Genomic DNA, 14,722 nt, shown 5'->3' on the forward strand with positions numbered 1-14,722 from the left:
TTGAAACCGCCACTGTAGTCATTATTCAAGTGCGAATCAGCAGCGGATGCTAAACCACCGAATGAGAATTTACTGGAGTCCCAGACAGTCAAATCCTCTCTGTCGTGTTACAGATTACTCTCTAATTACAAAGGAGAAAATGTATATTTCCCACGAAGGAACCTGGCACTCACTACCTCAAGCCAAATGATCAAAGCCAGGGCCACCTGCGATTATAGGTCTCGGATTAAAATGTACACACCACCCTCTTCATAGTATTCCTGACTAAACGCTTTAATCGGAATCTGCTCATGAGGAAACTAACATGAGGGGAGAAATCCAGAGTCTAAGACATTCACTGAAAAAAATGGCACAGGCTCTTTGAAAAATCAGCACCAGGAAAACAAAAAAAGATGGGGAGATTGTTCAATTTTTTTTTTTTAATGTTTACTTATTTTTTGAGAGACAGAGTGTGAGCGGATGAGGGGCAGAGAGAAAGGGAGACACAGACTCTGAAGCAGGCTCCAGGCTCTGAGCTGTCAGCGCAGAGCCCGACACGGGGCTTGAACTCATGAACTGCGAGATCAGGACCTTAGCCGAAGTTGGATGCTTAATGGACTGAGCCCCCCAGGTGCTCTGGGAAGATTGTTTTATTTATTTATTTTTTTTTAATTTTTTTTTTTTTTACGTTTATTTATTTTTGAGACAGAGAGAGACAGAGCATGAAGGGGGGAGGGGCAGAGAGAGAAGGAGACACAGAATCGGAAGCAGGCTCCAGGCTCCGAGCCATCCGCCCAGAGCCTGACGCGGGGCTCGAACTCACGGACCGCGAGATCGTGACCTGAGCTGAAGTCAGACGCTTAACCGACTGCGCCACCCAGGCGCCCCGGGAAGATTGTTTTAGATAAAAAGGGGCTAAAGCAACAACAACCAAAGGTGATGCATGGACCCTCACTGGACCCTGGATCATAAAAACAGGTATGGAGGGGCGCCTGAGTGGCTCAGTCGGTTGAGCATCCGACTTCAGCTCAGGTCATGATCTCGCGGTCTGTGGGTTTGAGCCCCACATCGGGCTCTGAGCTGTCAGCACAGAGCTCGGAGCCTGCTTCGGATTCTGTATCTCCCTCTCTCTCTGCCCTTCCCCCGCTCATTCTCTCTCTCTCTCTCTCTCTCTCTCTCTCTCTCAAAAATAAATAAACATTAAAAAAATTTACAAAAAAACAGGTATGGAAATTTGAATACAGAAGGCACATCTTAGGACATTAATGAATATCACATTCAATAACGTCTTCTTTTGTGTTTTCCTCCACGACCATATGGTGGTTATTTGGGAGAATGTCATTTAGGAGAGACACATGCTGAACTAGTTGGTGGCGAAATGTCATGTCTGCGATTCACCACATGGCAAGACACACACACATAAAGGGAAAAACAAAAACAAACAAGGCAACATGTTAACAATCAGGAAATTAAGGGAAAGAAGAGTCGAATGACCGTTAAACCATTCTACTTTTCAGTGGGCTTGAACATCTTGAAAATAAAAAGTTGAAGGGAAACATGATAAAGCGCTTGGGACTGTAAAACAATTAAAAACAGTTTAGCATACTAAAAAAAAAAAAATGGCAGCTAACATTTGTTGAGTGCACTTTGTCACAGTCTTTGTTCTAAACCCTTCACAGGGATAACTCAGTTAAATCTTCACAATTAAAGGATGTAGGCCCTATGATTTTTGTAAAGCTTATTTATTTCGAGAGCACGAACACGAGTAAGGGAGGGGCAGAAAGAGAGGGAGAGAGAGAGAATCCCAAGCAGGCTCCTATGGTCAGCGCAGGGTCCGATGCAGGGCTCAAACTCACAAACCATGAGATCATGACCTGAGTCAAAGTCAGACGCCCAACCAACTGAGCTACCCAGGTGCCCCCGTAGGCCCTAGTTTTCATTATCATCATTTCACAAATAGGGAAATGGAGACACGGAAGTTAGGTAGTGCTCCCCAGATCCCACTTCAAGATGGGACCTAACGGCGGCGATCTGGATCCAGAGTCACCACGCTGAACAACATGCGGAACAACGTGCCCCCACCTCCCAAATCAAGAGTTACAGTAAAAAAAAAAAAAAAAAAAAAGAGTTACAGTAAGAGTACAGTAAAGACAGAAAGAAAACCGATTACAAGTAAAGAAGTAAGGGGGGAAAAAAAGCAAGGTAAAACCATGAAATAATAGAAAACACAGAGTAATTCCTAGTAAGTAGGTCCTAATATGTTTTAATGACAATAAATGCAAACGGGTAAAGGCACTGATTAGAAACTGTAGATTCTTAGAAGGAATAATGCCATATGCTATTTAGAAAAGACACACCTAGGGGCGCCTGGGTGGCGCAGTCGGTTAAGCGTCCGACTTCAGCCAGGTCACGATCTCGCGGTCCGTGAGTTCGAGCCCCGCGTCGGGCTCTGGGCTGATGGCTCGGAGCCTGGAGCCTGTTTCCGATTCTGTGTCTCCCTCTCTCTCTGCCCCTCCCCCGTTCATGCTCTGTCTCTCTCTGTCCCAAAAATAAAAAAAAAAAAAAAAAAAAAGAAAAGACACACCTAAAACAGAGTGACTCCTTGGGAGCATAGATAACGCCCGTGAAGTGTGTGGGACGAATCGTACTGTCATATATTACTGATGCAAGTTGCCGGGGTGCTGGTTCACGGCAATCAGTTTCAGGGGGCCAGACAGACCAAAGGCCCTGGACCTTATGAAACCAGACCCACACAGGCCCCACGGACAGCAAGCAGTTGCAATAGAAGCTTTGGGCTGGACTATGGGGACCACACACGCAGAACAAGGTCTTGAAAGCTAAGTAAACAACAGGCTGGATTGTGAAGAGAAAACAATTAGGACAAGTATTTGCGGGACAGGAGGGACACCGGGCTGAGAAAAGGGCATCTGAATGGGCACAAACAGTACTTTGGAAATACCTGATGTAACCCTGAGAGTCGGACGCTTAACCTACTGAGCCACCCAGGCGCCCCTAAATTGTTAACTCTTGAGTTTGGGGGTCTTAGTTACGTAAGTACTGAGAGAGTATTTAGAAAAATGTTGGTCAATATTTAAAGAACGCTAAACAGTTAATAATTTCACAGCAGATAAATCAATCCACACCCAAATCCTACCCACCTCCTAACATTAAAGCATCTACCAACCTGGTATAATGACCTAGATTTGCAGAGGGTCCCAAATAGGCATTTGTGTCTATAAAAAAGTGTTTGGATGTGGCCCTTTTTCCTCCACCGTTAAAACTAAGGGGTGAAGGGAGATAAAAACAAAGACAAAAATTGAGCAAAGAGCTAAGAATTACTTTACATGGTATGTATAAGATCACCTTCCTTATTAGCCACCTCTGCAGAGGCCATTAGCCTGCCTCATAACCGATGGTTTAGGTACAACGTAAAATATTTATGATGGTCCAGAAAAGGGGACTCCACGGAGGCTGAGAGCACATTAGTGACTGCCTGAGGCTCAGGATGAAGACAGGGCAAGGACAGGGAGGGACTGCAGTGACAAGAAGAAACGTCCTCAAACTGGATTTTACAGCGTCTGTATCATATGCCTCAACGAAGCTGTTACAAGATACGTGAGTTTTCCTCATTTTGACTTTATTTAAAAAAAAAATTTTTTTTAACGTTTATTTTTGAGACAGAGAGAGACAGACAGAGCATGAACGGGGGAGGGGCAGAGAGAGAGGGAGACACAGAATCGGAAGCAGGCTCCAGGCTCTGAGCCATCAGCCCAGAGCCCGACGCGGGGCTCGAACCCGCGGACCGCGAGATCGTGACCTGAGCTGAAGTCGGACGCTTAACGGACTGAGCCACCCAGGCGCCCCTCCTCATTTTGACTTTAAAACAAAAAGAATCAGAAATGATTAAGAACTGTGATCTGACAAGAGAAAACGATTGAACGTTGTCTACGTGTAGATGTGGACACTGGGCAGAATGAGGCCAACACGTTTTCTAAGATTCCATTCCATTTCATTTTTTTTTTTTTTTTTTAAACGTTTTTTATTTATTTTTGGGACAGAGAGAGACAGAGCATGAACGGGGGAGGGGCAGAGAGAGAGGGAGACACAGAATCGGAAACAGGCTCTAGGCTCCGAGCCATCAGCCCAGAGCCTGACGCGGGGCTCGAACTCACGGACCGCGAGATCGTGACCTGGCTGAAGTCGGACGCTTAACCGACTGCGCCATCCAGGCGCCCCTCCATTTCATTTTTGAGAGAGAGGGCAAGAGAGCAAAGGAGAGGGACAAAGGACCAGAGAGAACCTTAAACAGGCTCCACGCCCAGTGCAGAGCCCGATGTGGGGCTCAATCCCATGACCCTGGGATCACGACCTGAGCCAAAATCAAGAGTCAGACGCTCAACTGACTGAGCGACCCAGGTGCCCCCGTTTCTGCTTTTAAAAGTGAAGAGAGGGGCACCTGCGTGGCTCAGTCAGCTGAGTGTCTGACTTCGGCTCAGGCCATGATCTCACAGTCCGTAAGTTCGAGCCCCGCACCAGGCTGTGTGCTGACAGTTCAAAGCCTGGAGCCTGCTTCGGACTGTGTCTCCCTCTCTCTCTCTCTTCCCCTCCCCCACTTGCACTCTGCCCCTCTCTCTCAAAAATAAACACTAAAAAAAGAAAAAAAATTTTTTTAATTGAAAAGAAACAAATGAAAGGAGGCTGATTATAAGGAAGACTTAAAGTAGAAGGACCTAAACTCGCTTCTCTTTTATCACTGTTAACAGATTTCGTTTTGTTTTAAAAAGCGCACATGGAGTTTTTCTGACTGTAAGCAAACTCTGATTTGATCTGCAGCATTTGACTGAAAATTAGCATGCCACAGTTTCAATTCACTTAATTAAGAAGCGTTTATATCGATCAGTAAAATGATCGACTTTTTGGGGAACTTTGCCAAGCAGGAGCATGCACAAAATCTCGCGAGATAAATGAGCATCCAGGGTGAATGCAGGAGAAGAGCCAGAGCTGTTGGCGTTTCCTGAGCACTTCATGGTTCCCAACTGCAGCAGGGACTGCTATTTGCCAAGCAAAACTGACATCCTTATCCTTCACAATGTTTCACAGAAATAAACTTACAAGAAGTTTAGGGGCCATGTATCCTTTTCTTGCAGCTTAATATGACCATGGGGCTATGTACTGGCCAACAGGGTAAATCAGAATCGGTGTGGGCACCTGTCAGGAACTTTTAACACACTTAAAGGGGGTGTGTGAATGTGCTGTTTTCCTCCCTTCTCCTTCCTACTAACTGGAACATAGTAGCATCTTGGTCCATGAAGTGACCTTGGGAGTGGAAACTATATACCGTGGAGAAGTAAGATAAAAAGAGCCTGGAACCAGGACTTCTATTAACCTATATAGTACCCCTTATGGGTAGATATAACACCATGGCATAGAGCTTAGCCAGCAGATCCACCTTTGTGCTAAGAAAACAATGCTGGGGGGCGCCTGGGTGGCTCAGTCGGTTGAGTGTCCGACTTCGGCTCAGGTCATGATCTCACGGTCTGTGGGTTCGAGCCCCGTGTAGGGCTCTGTGCTGACAGCTCAGAGCCTGGAGCCTGCTTCCGATCTTGTGTCTCCCTCTCTCTCTGCTCCTCCCCCACTCTCACTGTCTCACTCTGTCTCTCAGAAATAAATAAATGTAAAAAAAAAAAATTCTTTTTTTAAAAAAAAGAAAAGAAAAGAATGCCGGGGGTGCCTGGGTGGCTCAGTCGGTTAAGCATCTGACTTTGGCTCCGGTCATGATCTCACGGTTTGTGAGTTTCGAGCCCCATGTCGGGCTCTGTGCTGACAGCTCGGGGCCCGGAGCCTGCTTCAGATTCTGGGTCTCCCTCTCTCTCTGCCCCTCCCCCACTCGCGATCTGTCTCTCTCTGTCTCAAAAATAAATAAACATTCAAAAATATGTATTCAGTCATTTGTGACTTAGTGCTATAGCCACAGGGCCAAAATCACAAGCTACAGAATCCAATCAGAAGCCATTTAAATTTGTGTTCCAGTTACCAGGAAGGACGTCAAAGGGCTACGGAATCTAATCAGGTGATAAAGGTGGAGGATCTGATAACGGAACTATGTAATGAGGCGAAGCATGTAATCTAATCGAATGGCGCGACAGGAAGTGTTCTTGCAGACAGAGGAGCGAAGAAATGTAAAGAAAAAAGGAAATACAAGAGCGGAGCAAGCCAAGAAACCCGAGATACTCAACACCAGCTGCCATCAGGGAAATGAAAGTCAAAATCCCAAGCCACCTCTTCCTACCTAATAGGATAGCTAGAATTAAAAAATAGTAATAAAATAAAAAGGAAAACAGAATAAGTGCTGGTGAGGATGTGGTGGGAACGTAAAATCATGTTTTAGTTTGGAAAACAGTCGGGCAATTCTGCAGATGGTTAATCACAGAATTACCATAGGACCTAGTAATCCCACTCCTACTTATTTACCAAAAGGAACTGAAAGATATATCCACACAAAAACTTGTACATGAGTGTGGACGGTAACATTATAGAAAATAGCCAAAAAGTAGAACCCAAATACCCATTAAGTGTTCAATGGGTAAGTAAAACATGGTATCTCCATGATACCATGTATGACCGAATATGATTCACCTGGGAAAAGAAATGGAAACACTGATACAAGCTACAACATGGATGAGCCTTGAAAATATCGGGCTAAGTGAAATAAACCAGTCACAGAGGACCACATATTGTGCGGTTTAAGTTCTGTGAAATGTTCAGAACAGGCAAATCCATTGACAGGAAGTAGATTAAAGGCTGCCAGAAAAATAACAATATACACATCTAAGAACTCAACAAACTGCGAATGAGATCAACTCAATGAGATCCACAGCAAGACACATTATAATCATATTGTCAAAGACAAAGAATTTTTTAAGGCAGCAGGAGAGAAGTGACTCATCACGTACAAGGAATCCTCAAGACGATTAACCTACAGTTTCTCATCAGAAACCATGGAGGCCATAAGGCAGTGGAATGACATTTAAATTGCTGAAAGAGGGGCGCCTTGGTGGCTCAGTTTGCTTAAGCATCTGACTCATCGTTTTGGCTCAGATCATGATCCCAGGGTTGTGGGATCGAGCCCTGCATTGGAGCCTGCTTAAGTTTCTCTCTTTCCCGCTCTCTCTGCCCCTCCCCTACTCACATGAGAGGGTGCATGTGCTCTCGATCAATCAATCAATCAATCGCCAAAAGAAAATAACTGTCAACCAAGACTTCTGTATCTGATGAAAATGTCCTTAAAAAATGAAGTAGAAATTAAAATATACCCAGTTAAACAAAAGCTCAGGAATTTTGTTACTACCAGACCTACCCTAAAAAACATGTTAAAGGGAGTCCTTCCGGTTGACAAGAAAGGAAGCCAGAGAGTAACTCAAAAGTTGTGTGAACAAACAGAGGTCTCCAGTAAAGGTAACTATGTGCACAAATATAAAGACCAGTATGATTACTGTATGTTTGCTTTGTAACTCCATGATTTATCGCCTCGCCTCCATAATTCAAAGGACCAATGCATAGAAAAGAATTACGAACCTCTGTTACTGAGCACATGTGAATAAAGAGGTCGTCAGTGAAACAACAACAGAAAGGGGTGGTGGAGAGAGCTGGATAGGAGTAGCATTTTGGGATGCTACTGAAATTAAGGTGGTATCCATTCAAACAGGGTTGTTGTAAATTTAAGATATTAAATATAATCCCCATGGTAACAATGAAGGGAAAAATCTAAATTATCTACACAAAGGAAAGGAAATGAGAATGGAATCAAAACAGTTCCCTAACCAAAAAAAAAAAAAAAAAAAAAAATCAACTAAACCCCCAAGAAGGCAGTACAGAAGGAAATGAAACACAAAAAAGGTCTAAGACAAACAGAAAGCAAATAATAAAATGGCAAAGAAAGTCTGCCCTTATCAGCAATTATTTTAAATGTAAACAGATTAAATTCTCCAATAAAAAGGCAGATACTGACCAAATGGACTAAAAAACACGATGTAACTATATGCTATCTATAGAAGCCTCACTTTGGTGACAGAAAAGTGACTCAGAAAGCAACAAATAGGCTGAGAGAAAGATGATTAAAAAATATATTCTAGGGGCGCCTGGGTGGCGCAGTCGGTTAAGCATCCGACTTCAGCCAGGTCACGATCTCGCGGTCCGTGAGTTCGAGCCCCGCGTCGGGCTCTGGGCTGACGGCTCGGAGCCTGGAGCCTGTTTCCGATTCTGTGTCTCCCTCTCTCTGCCCCTCCCCCGTTCATGCTCTGTCTCTCTCTGTCCCAAAAATAAATAAAAAACGTTGAAAAAAAAAAATTTAAAAAAAATACATATATATATTCTATATCAGTAGTAACCCAAAGAGAACTGGGGTAGGAACCCAAAGAGAGCTGGGGTGACTAGACCAAGATTAGACAAAATAACTTTAAGTCAAAATCTATTACAGAAAACAAAAGGACATTATATACGTGTGTGTGTTTAATATTTATTTTTGAGACACAGAGAGAGAGAGGGAGAAAGCATGAGTGGGGGAGAGGCAGAGAGGGAGGGAGCAGGATCTGAAGCAGGGTCTGCAGAGCCCTATGCCGGGCTCAAACTCACGAACCGCGAGATCATGACCCGAGCCGAACTTGGGACGCTTAACCGACTGAGCCAGCCAGGTGCCCCTGAAGGACATTATACGTTGATGAGACAGTCAGTGTATCACGAAGACACAACAACGATAAACGGGCAGGGACCAAGCAACACAGCCCCATAAAATACGAAGCAAACATTTACACAACTAGAGAATTAGACAGTTCCACAAAATAGTTGGAGACTCCAGTACTATTTTCGGTAACGAATGGAACATGCAGACAGAGATCACTAAGGAAAGAGAGGACTTAAAACAACACTACACACCAGACTTGTACACAGCTCTCCACCCAACATCAGCAATACTCTTCTCAAGTGCACACGGGACATTCTCCAGGTCAGCCCATGTGTCAGGTCACAAAACAAGTTTAGAGTCATTTGGGAAGACCGATCTCATACGAAGTATCTTCTCCAACCACAACAGAATAAGGATAAAACCAGTAACAGAAGGAAATCCAAAAAATTCATATACATGTAAAAATTAAACACTTTTAAAAAAAATGTTTCATTCATTTTTGAGACAGAGAGAGAGAAGAATGCAAGCAGGGGAGGGGCAGAGAGAGGGGGAGACACAGAATCCGAAGCAGGCTCCAGGCTCCGAGCTGTCAGCACAGAGCCCGACGTGGGGCTCGAACCCACGAACCGTGAGATCATGACCTGAGCCGAAGTTGGATGCTCAACCGACTGAGCCACCCAGGTGCCCCAAATTAAACACACTCTTAAACAAAACACAAGGGACAATTTGAAAAACAACTCTGAAGGGGCACCTGCGTGGCTTAGTTTGTTAAGTGTCACATTCTTGGTTTCGGCTCAGATCATGATGTCACACACAGTTCATGAGTTTGAGTCCCACATCAGGCGTCAGGCTCTCCATTGACAGTGCGGAGCCGCCTTTGAATTGTCTCTCTCTCCTGCTCTCTCTGCCCTTCCTCCTGCTCTCACCCTAAATAAATACACTTTATTAAAAAGTGTAGCAGTGGGGCGCCTGGGTGGCGCAGTCGGTTAAGCGTCCGACTTCAGCCAGGTCACGATCTCGCGGTCCGTGAGTTCGAGCCCCGCGTCGGGCTCTGGGCCGATGGCTCGGAGCCTGGAGCCTGTTTCCGATTCTGTGTCTCCCTCTCTCTCTGCCCCTCCCCCGTTCATGCTCTGTCTCTCTCTGTCCCAAAAATAAAAATAAAAAATGTTGAAAAAAAAAAAAAATTAAAAAAAAAATAAAAATAAAAAAAAAAATAAAAAGTGTAGCAGAAGTTCAACGAAAAAAAAAACAGCACACTGAAACAAAAGAAAACAAATACACAACCCACCACACTAGATGAAGTGAAGGAGTACTCAAAGGGACATTTATAACTGTAAATGCCTACATTGCAAAAGAAAAAAGCTCTCAAATGGATAAAATTAATTTTACACATTGAGGAGATGGAAAAAGAGCAAATTAAACCCAAAGCCAGAACAACATAAATAATGCAGATTAAAGCAGAAATAAATGAAGTAGAGAATGGAAAAATAACAAGAGAGAACCAGAAAACCAAAAACCGATTCTTTGAAAAAATGAAACAAAAACAAACAAACGAAAAGAGATCGACAAAATTGAAAAAACTTTAGCTAAACTGACCAAGAGAAAAAGAAGGCTCAAATAACTAAAATCAAAAATAACAGTGGGGATGTTACTACCAACCTGACTTTAATAAAAAATATGAGAGTTCTAGGAACTGTGTGGCAACAAATCAAATAACTAGACGAAATGACAAATTCCTAGAAACACACAAGTTACCTCAAGTGACCGAACACAAAGAGAAAATCTCAACAAACCTTTAATAAGAGACTGAACAGGCAATCAGAATTTCCCAACAAAGTCCAAGACCTTACGGCTTCACCAGTGAATCAAAGCAAATATTTGAAGAACTGACACCAATTCTCCTCAAACTTCCAAAACACAGAAGAGAAATAATGGTACCAAACCCACAGCCTCGTTCTGAGGCCAGCATCACCTCGACACCAAAGCCAGATTAAGACAACACAAGAAAAGAAAATCACAGAACAATATCCCTTATGAATCTAGATGTAAAAATCCTCGACAAAATACTGGCAAACCACACCCAGCAACACATTTAAACGATCGCACACAGTGACCAAATGGGATTTGTCCCAAGAACACACGAGATGATTAACATCAATCAATGCAGTACACCACATTAATAAAATGGAAGAAAAAACAAAGAGTGATCATCTCAGTTAATGCAGGAAAAAAAAAAAAGTCCAATACCCTTTTATGAACAAAAACACTTGACAAACTAGGAATAGGGGAAACTTTCTCAACCTGACGAAGGGCTTCTATGAAAAACTCGCATATGTCGTATCAATGGCTAAAGTCTGAAAACTTTACCCCTAAAATCAGAAACAAGACAAAGACGTTCACTTTTGCTACTTCTATTCAACACTGCACTAGAGGTTGTACTCAGAGCGATTCATCAAGAAAAGAAATGAAAAGGCATCAAAACCGGGAGGGAAGAAGTAAAATTATCTCTATTCGCACATGGTATCATCTTATATACAGAATCACCCAAAGAGTCAACCAGAAAGCCTTCAGAGCTAATGAATGACTTCAGCAAAGTTTCAAGGTACCAGATCAACAGAAAGTAGATTGGAAGTTACTGGGGGTCTAGAGGGAGAAAAAATGGGCAGTGACTGCTTAACTGGTACAGAATTTTTGTTTGGGGTGATAAAAATGTTTTAGAACTAGATTGTGGTGATGGTTACCAAACACTGTGAATGTATTTAAGGGCACTTAAAATGGCTAAAATAGCAAGTTTTATGTTATATACATTTTACCACAATTTAAAAAATTAGAAAACAAAACAAATCTATTTTACTAAACTTACAAATGCATGTTACACTTATATTTAAGGGAATTTGGCGAAACTTTAAGTGGTACTATTATTTAAGAACTCAATCTGTTCACCTGAGTCGATAAGATATCAATCAAACTGTGTTTTAACACAGCAGGATGATTTGCAAAGAAAAATTTAGATTTTGTATCTGCAATTTTAATTCCTTAAATATCAATTCTTTTTTTTTTTTTTTAATTTTTTTTTCAACGTTTTTTATTTATTTCTGGGACAGAGAGAGACAGAGCATGAACGGGGGAGGGGCAGAGAGAGAGGGAGACACAGAATCGGAAACAGGCTCCAGGCTCCGAGCCATCAGCCCAGAGCCTGACGCGGGGCTCGAACTCACGGACCGCGAGATCGTGACCTGGCTGAAGTCGGACGCTCAACCGACTGTGCCACCCAGGCGCCCCTTAAATATCAATTCTTAAACCCAACAGCTGCCAACCATTTTCTATGACCAAAAGCTGCCTTTATGGACATTAAAAAAAAAAACTCATAGTGACCTATAATTTTTATATTTTCTGTATACAAATATTTTCCTTAATTTTTTAAATTTTCCAAAAAGATTAAAAAAAACTCTCTGGGGGAAAAATATCCAAACACCCGAATTACATCCTTCTGAATAACAAATATCATAATGTAAATCAAAGTTCTCATACCTCCCCAGGTATCGACGTGGATTTTTTTCCACCACATGTACAGGAGAAGGAGAGCAGACAGGAGGAACTGGGAAGTGGTGTTTGCCCAGGCAGATCCTCTGAAGGAGAGAAAGTGATCATTACCTGGGAGTATATTCTGTCCAAATATAAATAAACAGACTACCCCTGACAAGCTTTTGCTCTGTTTTAAGAATTACAGTTATTAGAAAAGCCTAGAACTTGTGGACTATCTTTTAATGATTTAAATACACTGTCCACTTATAACTGACCAACAATTTTGTGGAAGAGCCAAATGTTACTGTTCATCACCAGAAAAATAGAAGGACATACACACTTGTCACCGTCCTTTGTCCTAACAGCCCGAAATAACCGATCAGATAAATTCTTAAATGTAGTCAGCTAAGTAGAATATCAAAAACAACTACTGTGTTCAAAATACTGGTCTAAGGTTCACAGTTATTTCCCAGGATTATAATAAATTTGTTTTCAATTACAAGACAACCTTAGAGCATCTTAGATGACATTTTATCACCACAAATTAAATGATGCCCCACCCTGGCACAGGGAGCCCAGACCCCTGCTTGCTTCCTATTTTTTCATTTTAATCTTCCGACCAATCCTCACACTGTATCACTTATTAACCCATTCCTATGTGTTCTTCTCCTCTTTTCCAACTATCCAAACTGTCCTCCGTACACCTGTTCAAGAAACTTCTATGAGATGGTCCGTGAGGTGCACCTGCAGAGGAAAGCCGGACAAACCGGGTGCCAATCAGGTGTTTATGTGGGTCGATGTCACCAGCTCTCAGACCTGCCTGCCGACTCATGCTCCCGCCCCCCATGGTCAAAGCCTCTGGCTTTTCTGGCAGAAGATGTTACAAACCTTTTTTCATTGATTATTCTTATAGTCCACCTCTCTACTACCCATCACTTAATGACTTATATACAAACGTACAAATGTACAAATACGTGTGTGTGTGTGTGTGTGTGTGTACACACACGTGTATTACTGCAACTAACAGAACTAAATTTCCATCACTACCTGGTACCCACATTCATATGTGTACGCACAAAGTCTCATGAAAAGACCTCCATACACTATTTTCTACTCTATCTCATTTTACTACATTTCATTCATAATATATCTCGAGTGCTCGTGTGACCACGTCGGCCCACGTGAAGGGGGCTGGACCTGGGCCAGCGCACCAGAGGGTTCAAGTCAGGGATGGATCGACAGCATGGTGCCTACTGGCGGGAGGTCCAAACTGACGCTGCCTTCCTCGTGGGACCCTCCAACTCTCCAGCTTCACAGAGATGGAACTGGCTTGATTTCTTACAACTGAGAGCTAGTGGGAGATCCCGACAGTCCTCTGCCCCCTCCTGCCTTTGCTCAGGTCTGGCATCTCAGTCTTCACGGGCTGCAGCGACGCCCTCTCACACTAACTCCACCGGACAGGCAGGTGTCAGCTCACAACGTCACCTCTTCCACAACATTCTCCCCCAGCTAACGCCCGCACTCCTCCCCACAGCCTGGGCTGACTGCCCCCCCAGGTGCTCCAGGACACCAGCCCCCACCCCATGGGGATTCCCTCCCAGGCCGCTTCACCCCCCCATATCCCAGCCCCCAGGGCCGCGGCCAGCAGACACTCGGCACTTGGGGAACGAACGGGTCACAACTTACACCACTCCGAGGTCCAGGGCATAGAGCAGGAGGGCGTTCATGCCCACATTGATCACGTTTGCTGCAACCCCAGTGATCACTTGAGGCATGATGATGCCCTAAAATCCCCAAACAGGAAAACAGCATTTTCAAAAGCTGATCGGTTATGTGGTGTGACGTAATGGGAAGCATATATACTGGTCTCTGCCCCCACCCCACCCCCGCTTCCTGGCACGGAGCTCCTAACTCCCCTAGAACTTCTCAGTGGCAGGGGCACGAGGCGGATCCTTTGTTCTAATATTTGGTCTTCAACCCGGGTTCTTGACACAGAGTTCCTAAATCCTTTGGAATTTCTTGGGTGACAAGGGCGCCTTTTGTCCTAATGACTCTGGGTGGGCTCCTGGATGGGAGCTGCTCACCAGAACAACCAAGCCATGGTTGTTAGGAGCTTGACATTTTCAGCCCTTCGCTCATTTTCGGGAGAGGGGAGGGGGGCTGGGAATAGAGGAAGTGATCAATCCCGCCTACGTGAGGGAGCCTCCCCTGAAACCGCAGAATCACGGGGTTCAGACAGCCTCCAGGCTGTGTACACGAGGACGTGCTGTGAAAATTCCGGACCCTGTCCCACACACCTTGCCATCTGGGTGTTTGGCCTGCGTTCTTTGCCACACCCTTTTGTAATAAACCGGCAAATCGTAAGCAAACTCTTCGTGAGTCCTGGGAGTAGCTCTAAAAAATTAACGGAACCAGGCTGGTGGTCGTGGAAACCTCCAACCTGCAGCACAGGGGGCAACGTGGGCACCGGAAGGTGGGGGGAGGGGAGTCTCGAGGGACCGAGCCCTTTAACCCGTGGGAGGTCCCTGAAACTCTGGG

At 44.1% G+C, this 14,722-nt stretch overlaps 1 protein-coding gene across 1 annotated transcript in view; it reads right to left on the reverse strand.

The window, feature by feature from the left end:
* The window catches only part of LOC131498055 (multidrug and toxin extrusion protein 2-like), a gene marked incomplete at its 5' end in the record, with an annotated part of 60,701 nt that overhangs the window by 32,964 nt on the left and 13,015 nt on the right, over positions 1-14,722 (reverse strand). The window contains 2 exons of the mRNA XM_058704912.1: positions 12,191-12,288; positions 13,871-13,968. Of these exons, the coding sequence (XP_058560895.1) occupies positions 12,191-12,288; positions 13,871-13,968 (196 nt within the window). The remainder of the gene's footprint in view (positions 1-12,190; positions 12,289-13,870; positions 13,969-14,722) is intronic.

The sequence above is a fragment of the Neofelis nebulosa genome, chromosome 16 (genome assembly GCF_028018385.1).
Source record: "Neofelis nebulosa isolate mNeoNeb1 chromosome 16, mNeoNeb1.pri, whole genome shotgun sequence".
Classification (NCBI taxonomy): Eukaryota; Metazoa; Chordata; class Mammalia; order Carnivora; family Felidae; genus Neofelis; species Neofelis nebulosa.